Source organism: Triticum dicoccoides, chromosome 6B, assembly GCF_002162155.2.
Source record: "Triticum dicoccoides isolate Atlit2015 ecotype Zavitan chromosome 6B, WEW_v2.0, whole genome shotgun sequence".
NCBI lineage: Eukaryota > Viridiplantae > Streptophyta > Magnoliopsida > Poales > Poaceae > Triticum > Triticum dicoccoides.
The window spans coordinates 606,485,011-606,495,948 of record NC_041391.1 but is presented as its reverse complement, the minus strand read 5'-3'; the positions used below and the strand labels follow the sequence as shown (position 1 = coordinate 606,495,948).

At 49.1% G+C, this 10,938-nt stretch overlaps 1 protein-coding gene across 2 annotated transcripts; it reads right to left on the bottom strand.

The window, feature by feature from the left end:
• Nucleotides 1-1,747: 1,747 nt before the first annotated feature.
• On the bottom strand, nt 1,748-7,540 carry LOC119325413 (putative cell wall protein). 2 transcript variants are annotated; one of them, XM_037599166.1, is made up of 2 exons: nt 7,412-7,540; nt 1,748-2,150 (listed from the first exon to the last, which is right to left on the bottom strand). In XM_037599166.1, exons 1-2 carry the CDS (start codon nt 7,491-7,493, stop codon nt 1,912-1,914), a joined length of 321 nt encoding a protein of 106 aa, XP_037455063.1. In that variant the 5' UTR covers nt 7,494-7,540; the 3' UTR covers nt 1,748-1,911. The 2 variants fall into 2 exon arrangements, with proteins under 2 accessions (XP_037455063.1, XP_037455064.1); XM_037599167.1 differs by having other exon boundaries at nt 1,748-2,154; nt 7,416-7,540.
• Between the last annotated feature and the right edge of the window lie 3,398 nt (nt 7,541-10,938).

The window sequence follows — 10,938 nt, the reverse complement described above, 5'->3', positions numbered from 1 at the left end:
ATCTTTGATTAATGAGCTAGTCAAGTAGAGGCATACTAGTGACATTAAGTTTGTCTATGTATTCACACATGTATCATGTTTCCGGTTAATACAATTCTAGCATGAATAATAAACATTTATCATGATATCAGGAAATAAATAATAACTTTATTATTGCCTCTAGGGCATATTTCCTTCAATGCCAACACAAATAAAGTGGAAAAAGATGCCAAACCAGTTAGAGATCCTCAACGAAGATTAAATCCTAAGATGAAAGAAGTGGTAAGAAATGAGATATTGAAACTCCTCGAGGCAGCTATAATTTATCCTGTTGCTGATAGTGAATGGGTAAGCCCTGTCCATTGTGTTCCTAAAAAGGAAGGTATTACTGTTGTTCCTAATGATAAAGATGAATTGATTCCACAAAGAATTATTACAGGTTATAGGATGGTAATTGATTTCCATAAATTAAATAAAGCTACTAAGAAAGATCATTACCCTTTACCTCTTATTGATCAAATGCTAGAAAGACTATGTAAACACACACATTTCTGCTTTCTAGATGGTTATTCTGGTTTCTCTCAAATACCTGTATCAGCGGAGGATCAATCAAAAACTACATTTACTTTCCCTTTCGGTACTTTTGCTTATAGACGCATGCCTTTTGGTTTATGTAATGCACCGGCTACCTTTCAAAGATATATGATGGCTATATTATCTGACTTTTGTGAAAAGATTTGTGAAGTATTCATGGATGATTTCTCCGTTTATGAATCTTTTTTTGATGATTGCTTGAGCAATCTAGATCGAGTTTTGTAGAGATGCGGAGACACTAGTCTCATCTTGAATTGGGAAAAGTGCCACTTTATGGTTAACGAAGGCATTGTCTTGGGGCACAAGATCTCCGAGAGAGGTATTGAAGTTGATAAAGCTAAAGTTGATGCTATTGAAAAGATGCCATGTCCCAAGGACATAAAAGGTATAAGGAGTTTCCTTGGTCATGCCGGTTTTTATAGGAGGTTTATTAAGGACTTTTCTAAAATCTCTAGGCCCCTGACTAGTAAAGTACATGCATCAGCCACCCAGACACATCCGGGCCACCCGTTGCTTCTTTTAAATTCCTACGGCTCTATCTCTCTCCCTCCCTCCCTCCTTTTTGCACTTCCAACACAAAGATGTAGGAAGAGGCAAAGTGCACAAGTAGGCAAAAAAAAATCCTTCTTTGACAAGGCAAACTTCGGTGTTGTAATTTATAAATACCTTTTTGTTACTTTGTTTCTGAAATAGATAATTAAATTTAGGCTGACGTTTTATCAATATAGCAGCCTAAAATGTACAATTATTGATGGGTTAAATACGACGAAAGGACTATACAGTCCGACTGATAATTGGTCGTTTGTCGTGACTTAATTGAACATTTTACTTCAATGCCATCTACTACCTTTGTAATTTAATATAAGACGTTTTTACAGTTCCGTAGAAAAAAGATGTTTTTACAGTTCATTTTTTTATGGATTAAATACCACGAAAGGACTATAGAGTCCGATTGATAATTGTTCGTTCATCGTCATATAATTGTACATTTTTCTTCAATGCTATCTAGGAGTATGTGATATGTCTTTGTTATCAACACTTTTTTAGTAATGATAATACATAGTTTGCTACACGAACGGTCGATTCTTATATATTTCTTCATGAAAAAAAACCCAATATATTCGTACAACATATTGCATTTTAGAATTTTGCTCAATGTCGTGCCCCTTATGCATAATCCCTGCTCCGCCGTTGACTGAAACACATTATTGGCAACAACAAACAAAACGAGATATGCGATGGATGCTTCCTACGCATCTATCCATAGCCCATACAGGTACATCTTCAATACACACAACGTCGACAGCGTCAGCGCGCTCGCACGCAGTCGCTAATACATCATGGAGACTCCGTGGACGCGGGGCGGAACGGGTTGGGCACCTCGAAGCCGGGGTTGGGCACCCAGGTGTCGTCGGCGCCGGGGATGAACTGCCCGTTGGCGGCGGCCGGGATGCTGTGGTCCAGCCCGCCGATGTACGGCATGTAGTGGCTGCCCAGCTCGTACCGCCCGATCCCCGGGATCAGCACCGTCCCCTCCTGGAACGTCTCCGGCCGCTTCATCGCGTACTCGGCGTGCGGGACTGTTAGACTGTATTTACATGTGTATATTGTAACGTTGTATACCACCTCATTATATATATATGTGATAGGCCACCTCTAGAGGGTTGTGCCGGTTCCCCCCCAAAACTTATTGTCTTACATGGTATCACGCTAGGTTACGTCCGCTTCCGCCTAAAAACCCTAAACCGCCGCCGCCGCCGCCGCCGCGCCCGCCGTCGCCGTCGCCCGACTGCTATGACGTCCGCCGCTGCGTCCGGCTCCACCGCCACCGGTTTTCTGCCGGCCTCCCTCGCGGCACTTCTCTCGAGGCCACTGGATGCCGCCTCCCTTCAGGCGCCGATCGGGACACGGAGCGTCGGCTCCCTCTTCGCGCTCCCGCCGGCTGCTACTTCGCCCGGGCAGGCGCTTGTGGCCCACACCGCCGCCGCCCCGTCAACCGCGGCTGTCGCGCCCTCGGCCACTGCGCCGCTGGTGGCGGAGGACGTCGCGCTGGCAGGCTTCGCGGCGTCAACCGCGGCCATCACGCCCTCTGTCACCGCGCCGGCTGCCCCTCTGACTGTCTCCACGGTGGTCTCACCTCAGCCAGTCTCCTCGATAGGATCGCAGCCGCCGCCGCCGTTTGACTTCGGCCATCTCATCACCATCAAGTTGTCGTCGGACAATTACATCTTCTGGCGCGCGCAGGTTCTTCCGCTTCTTGGGAGTCACTATCTGCTTGGCTATGTCGACGGCTCTCTCCCTTGCCCTCCTGCGCTGGTTGACAGCGTGCACGGTCCGGTCTATAATCCAGCTCACCGTGTCTGGACAGGGCAGGATCAGGCGAACCTCTCCTCCATCCAGGGGTCGCTCTCTCCGGCCGTTGCTGGGCTTGTTGTCTTCGCCAAGACGTCCCACGAGGCATGGACTATTCTTGAGCGCTCGTTTGCGGCACAGTCGCAGGCTCGTGTATCTGGGCTCCATCGCCAACTTGGGGAGTGTCAGAAGCTTGACTCCACCGCCACTGAGTTCTACAACAAAGTCAAGAGTCTCGCCGACACGCTGGCCTCCATTGGACAGCCCCTCACCGACTCCGAGTTCAACTAGTTTATTGTCAATGGTCTTGATGAGGAGTATGACGCCCTAGTCGAGATCATCAATGAGAGGGGCAACTCCACGCCCATGCCAGCACACGAGGTCTTTTCACGCCTCCTGCTTACTGAGCAACGAGTCGAGACGCGCCGATCCAGGGGCAACGGCGCCCTCTCGGCAAACGCCGCCACCAAGGGTGGTCGCTCCTCTGCTTCATCCAGGGCTCCTTCGGGGCAGTCACCACCACCCGCCTCGGCCCCTCCTCCTACTGCGACGCTACCAGGGGCTGGCGGTCCACGTGTGTGCCAGCTTTGTGGTCGCGATGGGCACTGGGCCTCGAAGTGTCACAAGCGCTTCCAGCGGGGTTTTCTTGGTCTCGACAATGACGGGAAGGATACACACAACTTTGCTCGTCAGGTCGCCATGGCTGATCGTCCGCCGCCGCAGAAGCCACAGGGACACACTCAGTCCTACTCCATTGATCCCCACTGGTACATGGACTCTGGGGCGACAGAGCACCTGACCAGTGAGATGGGGAAGCTTCACACTCGTGAACCCTACCATGGCTCCGACAAGATCCGCACCGCCAATGGAGCAGGTATGCACATCTCTCATATTGGTCAAGCATCACTTCTCACTAGACATGCCAATAGGAGTCTTCAATTTCGCAATGTTCTTCGAGTTCCATCTGTGACACGTAATCTTCTTTCAGTTCCTAAACTCACTCGTGATAATAATGTGCTTTGTGAATTTCATCCTTTTGATCTTTTTATTAAGGATCGGGGCACGAGGGACATTCTTCTTAGTGGGCGGCTCTGCTAAGGTCTCTATCGTATGGAGCATCCTGGCGTCGCTCGCGTCTTCAGTGGAGTTCGGGTATCTCCGTCACAGTGGCATGCTCGTCTTGGTCACCCGGCCACACCTATTGTCCGGCATGTTTTGCGTCGTCATGAGCTTCCTAGTGTGTCTAGTAATAAAGATGTAGCAGTGTGTGATGCTTGTCAGCAGGGGAAGAGTCATCAACTTCCTTTTTCGGAGTCCAGTCGTGAGGTGAAACATCCTTTAGAACTTGTGTTTTCAGATGTATGGGGTCCTGCTCAGACTTCTGTTAGTGGTCATAATTACTATATCAGTTTTGTTGATGCTTACAGCCGCTTTACCTGGCTTTATCTTATCAAACGTAAATCTGATGTGTTTGACATTTTTGTTCAGTTCCAAAAACATGTTGAACGCCTTCTCAAGCACAAAATTGTTCATGTTCAGTCGGACTGGGGTGGCGAGTATCGCAACCTCAACTCCTTCTTTCAGTAGCTTGGGATCACTCACCGTTTAGCATGTCCACATACACATCAGCAGAATGGTTCAGTAGAACGTAAGCATCGTCACATTGTTGAAGCTGGTCTGACTCTTTTGGCCCATGCATCTGTTCCGTTTCGTTTTTGGAGTGATGCTTTCACCACTGCATGTTTTCTCATCAATCGTACTCCCACTCGTGTTTTGAATATGAAGACTCCCATTGAAGTTCTCCTTAATGAACAACCGGACTACACCTTTCTCAAGGTGTTTGGGTGTGCTTGCTGGCCCCATCTCCGTCCATATAACAAGCGTAAGCTCGAGTTTCGTTCCAAGAAGTGTGTTTTTCTTGGTTATAGCTCTCTTCATAAAGGATACAAATGTCTTCATGTGCCCACTAATCGTGTCTACATCTCTCGGGATGTTGTGTTTGATAAGCATGTTTTTCCCTTTGCCAAACTCCCTGTGTCCACTACCGAGCCACCTGTCATGCATTCATCCTCTGTTGCTTCTGACCAATTTGATGATGTTGCATATTCTCCTCTATTGTTGCCTAACCATGGTGCAGGCACTGGTCGTGGGGCTCGTTTGGAGATTCTGGAAGTGCCATCTTCCTCTTCGTCGCCATCGCCTTCATCCTCGGCACCTTCTGTTGTGCATGAGGAGCACATGGCGCCCCTGCATGGCCTCGGTTTCCGTGCTCATGCACGGCCGATCGACGTCCTGGCCCGGTCGCCTCTGGCTTCTGGGCTGCCTTCGCCATCGTTGCGCCCTGCAACCCCGCCGACTGGGCCGGCCTCCTTGGTCCCCGTCTCACCCAGGGCATCGGGGCAGTCATCACCAGGCCTGGCCTCGCCCGCCCCTGCCTCGCCCAGGGTGTCTGGGCCCTTCTCACCAGGGCCGGCCTCGCCTGCTCTCGCCTCGCTAAGGCCGTCTGGGCCGGTGTCACCAGAGCTGGCCTCGCCCACTCTCGGTTCGCCCATGGCCTCTGAGCCCCTGTCGTCGGGCCAGTCTTCGCCATGCAGCCCGGAGTCGTCTGTCCCGAGCTCGCCTGAGGTGATTCCTGCATCTCCGGCGACCATCACGTCTCCGTCACCTTCGCCTCCGCCGGCTCCTGCTGCTGCTCTACGTCCACATACGCGCAGTCGGAGTGGCATTTTTCAGCCTAAGCAACGTCACGATGGCATAGTTGCTTGGTTAGCGGCGTGCATGTCTGCTGCTCTCGCAGATCCATCCTCTAAGCCACGCACGTATCAAGCTGCTATGCGCATTCCTCATTGGAGAGAGGCCATGGAGCAGGAGTATCAAGCGCTTCTTCGCAATCAGACATGGACTCTTGTTCCTCCACAATCACGGGTAAATGTCATTGATTCCAAATGGGTTTTCAAAGTGAAGAGGCATTCTGATGGGTCCATTGAGCGCTATAAGGCTCGTCTGGTTGCTCGTGGTTTTCGACAGCGTTTTGGACTTGACTATGAAGACACCTTCAGTCCAGTGGTCAAGCCTACTACCATCAGACTTCTTCTCTCTCTGGCTGTTACTCGAGGTTGGTTTCTTCGTCAGCTTGATGTTCAAAATGCTTTTCTTCATGGTGTCTTGGTGGAGGAGGTTTACATGCGCCAGCCTCCGGGTTTCTCTGATCCGGATCGCCCTGATCATCTCTGTCGTCTGTCCAAGGCAATTTATGGTCTGAAGCAGGCTCCTCGTGCTTGGCATGCTCGTCTTGCAATGGCTCTTCGTGCTCATGGTTTTGCATCATCAACTGCTGACTCCTCATTGTTTCTTCTTCAAAGGCCTGAGGTTACTATGTACTTGTTGGTCTATGTAGATGATATCATTTTGGTTAGCTCCTCTCAGTCGTCTGCTACTGCGCTTGTTCGCTCACTTGGTGCTGATTTTGCGGTCAAGGACCTTGGGAAGCTTCATTACTTTCTTGGTGTGGAGGTTACTTCTCGTGATGCTGGCCTTGTTATGACGCAGAAGAAGTACTCTCTGGATTTGTTGCAGCGAGCTGGGATGCTTAAGTGCAAACCGACGACTACACCCATGTCTACCACTGATAAGCTCAATGCTGTTGATGGTGTGCTTCTTTCTTCTTCTGATGCGACAGAGTACAGGAGTATTGTTGGTGGGCTCCAGTACTTGACGATCACGCGACCAGACATTTCCTATGCTGTTAACCGAGTCTGCCAGTATCTGCAGTCACCCCGTGACACTCATTGGTCTGCTGTTAAGCGAATTTTGCGCTATATTCGTTTCACGGTGGCTCATGGTTTGCATATTCGGCCCTCTGACTCTGGTTGTCTTTCAACATATTCTGATGCAGACTGGGCTGGCAATCCGGATGACAGGCGATCCATGGGGGGTTATGCTGTCTTCTTTGGCTCTAACCTGATTGCCTGGAGTGCTCGAAAACAGGCTACTGTCTCGCGTAGCAGTACTGAGGCCGAGTATAAGGTTGTGGCCAATGCCACATCAGAGATCATCTGGGTACAGTCCTTGCTTCAGGAGTTAAGTATACCCCAATCACAGCCTCCTGTTCTTTGGTGTGATAACATCGGTGCTACATTCCTTTCTGCAAATCCGGTATTCCATGCCCGAACGAAACACATTGAAGTTGACTATCACTTTGTGCGTGAACGTGTCTCTCAGAAGCAACTACAGATCAAGTTTATTTCTTCCAAGGATCAACTTGCTGACATCTTCACCAAGCCATTGCCTTTGCCACAGTTTGAGACTTGCAGGCGCAATCTTACCCTTCTAGATTCATTAGAAAGTGGCTAAGATTGAGGGAGGGTGTTAGACTGTATTTACATGTGTATATTGTAATGTTGTATACCACCTCATTATATATATATGTGATAGGCCACCCCTAGAGGGTTGTGCCGGTTCCCCCCCAAAACCTATTGTCTTACAGGGACGTCGCGCGCCGCCGAGCCCGAGCACGCCGCGGCCACCAGCACCGCGAGGATCAGCAGGGACCCCGACTTGCTAGCCATGTCGATCGAGTGGCTAGCTAGCTGTGATCGCGTCTAGTGGTAGCTAAGTGAGCTAAAGGAGTTTGCCTGCTGGCGCGCTGCGTGGTGGGAGCTATGAAAAGGCGGTCCCTTCAATTCGTATGGTTCGATCGGTCGCACGGCGCACGCTGTAACCAACGGCGTGCGTTATTGTGCGCGCGAGTGGGCAAAAAGGGCTTTTGCTAGGGCGTGACTGACGGGGACGAGCATGCGGCGCGAGCGAGCCATGATCGAGGACGGGGGAAATGGCCGTACGTGGACGCCGCCGGGCAAGGACGTACAGGGCGGTTGGTTACTTGGGTGCGTACCGTGCCGATGCGGTGGGGGCGCGCGCGAGGGACCGTGCACCGCTGCGCGGTTGTTGGTCTAGAAGCCATGCCAGGCTCGGAAGTTCTATCTACTCTAGCCTGCTCTTTATAGCGCCGCGGTTGTTGTGTAGTACTTCCCTGCGGGCGCCATATTAGGAAGTGTTTATTTCAAGTCGAATAGTACGTTTAAAAAAATAGTCTATTAGGACATCTTCAGCGGCAACCTGCAAATTTTCTCGCGCATCCATCGACGAATAGGGGGATCAGTCCGTGGACACGGATGCGGGATGCGGCCATCCAAGAGTGCCCACATACATTTCAACAAAAACTGAATCTAAATGGTCGAAATTCGTGCAAACTGGGCGGATTTTATTTAAGTTCGGATATAACTTACATAAACGAGCAACTTTTAGTCCATTTTACTAATATAAAAACTAAACCCTATATAGGACGACCACCTCGTAAGCATGGCCGCCATGTCCTGCCGCACCGCCATTGGCATTCATGTCGTCGTTGTCCCTCCAGCGGCGCAAGGATGCTGAAGGGCCACGACAGCCTTGTCTGGCGGCTGCCTGACGCTTGCGGAGGAGCCGCTCCGCCTCCTATTGTGCGGTGGTGAGCGCCACCTTGGCCACTGCTGACGGCGCCATCGGCGGCCATGCCCCTGCCAGCGTTGGCGGAGTAGTCGCTAAGCGACCACTCCTCGCCAATCTCGGCGAGCTCACTATCGAGGCGGCAGCGGTGCTTGGTGGCCGTCTCCGCAGTGGTGACGGAGCGGTCTAGCGTCCATGGCGCGGCGAGGTCCGGGTTGTTTCGGACCCATTCCGGTGCCACGTTTGTCTTGGCGAACGCAGAGCGGCGACCAACATTATGCTGATCGTACCTCGCCTATTGTCGCGCCGCGCGCACCACCTTGGATATCACGGCTCGAGAGCCGGAGGCACCAACATAACCGCCTCCTCCGAGGTAGTGGAGGATGCAGCCACGCGCGATTGCGGGCGGCATATCCTCCTTGATCGGGCGGCGGTGGCGTTGTTGTGGCAAGTAGGGCCCTTTGATCCATGCGTAGCGGTGGGGGCGATATCGGCTTGTCCTTCACGCAGCGGAGGCGCTGAGGGGACGTGTAGGATCGAAAGTATATCTAGAGGAGGGTGATTAGACTACTTGACCAAATAAAACCTAACTTTTTCAAAATTTTAGTTGTAGGAAAATTTTAGTAATTATGACAAGTCAAGCAATCAACCTACACATGCAATTCTAAGAATATAGCAGCAGAAAATAAAACATTTCACATAAAGGTAAAGGGAAGGGTTTGGGAAGGCAAACGCAATGGGGACACGAAGATTTTTGGCATGGTTCCGATAGGTGGTGCTATCCTACATCCACATTGATGGAGACTTCAACCCATAAAGGATAACGGATGCGCGAGTCCACGGAGGGCTCCACCCACAAAAGGTCTACGAAGATGCAAACTTGTCTATCCCACCATGGACATTGGTCACGAAGGACTTGCCTCACTCAGGTAGATCTTCACGAAGTAGGCGATCTCCTTGCACTTACAAACTTCTTGGTTCAACCCCACATCATGTCGGAGGCTCCCAAGTGACACCTAACCAATTGAGGAGACACCACTCTCCAAAAGGTAATAGACGGTGTGTTGATGATGAACTCCTTGCTCTTGTGCTTCAAATGATAGTCTCCCCAATACTCAACTCTCTCTCACAGATTTGACTATGGTGGAAGAAGGATTTGAGTGGAAAACAACTTGGGGAAGCCTAGAAATCAAGGTTCAAATGGTAGGAATGGAATCTCTTGATCTCAACACATATGTAGGTGGTTCTCTCTCAGAAAATGAGTAGTGGAAGTGCAGGCACGTTCTGATGGCTCTCTTCACTATGGAAGAAGGGGTGGAGGGCTATATATAGCCTCCACATAAAATCCAATCATTACACACTTTTGACCCAACTTGGTGGCACCGATCAGAAATCTCAGTGGCACTAACCTGTGTAAAAATATGAACGCTAGAAATCTCGGTGGGACCGACTGGAACAACTCAAAGGGAACGATGTGGAATGGCTAGGGCAAACCTTGTCTCAGTGGCATCGATTGCATCAACCCGGTGGGACTGAAGTGAAGCAATAAGGCAACAGAGAGTTGGCAAGCCATCTCAGTGAGACCGATTGCATCAAGTTGGTGAGACCAAAGTGAAGCAATAAGTTACAGAGAGTTGGCAAGGTCATCTCACTGAGAACAAGATCCATATCGATGGATCCAATTTGTTAGGGTTTTGCAGTGGCTAAGTCCAGATGAACTCGGTGGCTCCGAATAGGAAATTTCGGTGGGGCCGAGTTGGAATGTAGGGTTTGGTCATATTTGGATGGAGAAAGTGGCTGAGGGTTTTTGGAGCATTATCACTAAGCACTTTGAGCAAGTAGATCATTAAGCAACACCTCATACCCTTTTAATAGTATTGGCTTTCCTATGAACTCAATGTGATCTTGGATCACTTAACCAAAATTGTAGAGTCTTGGGATTTTTGCGAATCCATTTCCTTAGCATTTTGAGGGGTCCACAATCACTATTGAGTAGTCCTTGTCATGCTAATCATTGAACATCCTAAAATACTCCCTCCGTTCCTTAATGTAAGGTGTATTAGTTTTTCAAAAAGTCAACCATTGTCTATGTTTGACCAACTTTATAGCAAAATCTATAAAGATTTACAATATTAAATATTTAAAATATAGAAATATATTTCATGGTGAATCTAGTGATAATGATTTGGTATTCTAGACATTGATATTTTGTCTAAAAACTTGGTCAAAGTTAGAGAAGTTTGACTTTTTGAAAAAATAATACACCTTATATTTAGGAACGGAGGGAGTATTTATCTTGAATGGACATTAATTCAATGAGATATATGTTGTTATGAATTACCAAAACTACCCGCGGATTAGTTGCACTTTCAATCTCCCCCTTTTTGGTAATTGAAGACTACATGTAGATCAAAGCTTCGACAAATGATTAAATGAATGAAATACATCATCATTTTGAGAAGTATGTGATAATCAAGAGCTCCCCCTAAATTTGTGCATTATTAAAAAATGCGTTTGAATGCAAAT

Coding starts and splice junctions, on each gene's coding strand:
- LOC119325413 (XM_037599166.1), bottom strand. CDS start 7,493: ATGGCTAGCAAGTCGGGGTCCCTGCTGATCCTCGCGGTGCTGGTGGCC. Junction 2,151..7,411: donor CTCGGCGGCGCGCGACGTCC/CTGTAAGACAAT, acceptor GTCTAACAGTCC/CGCACGCCGAGTACGCGATG.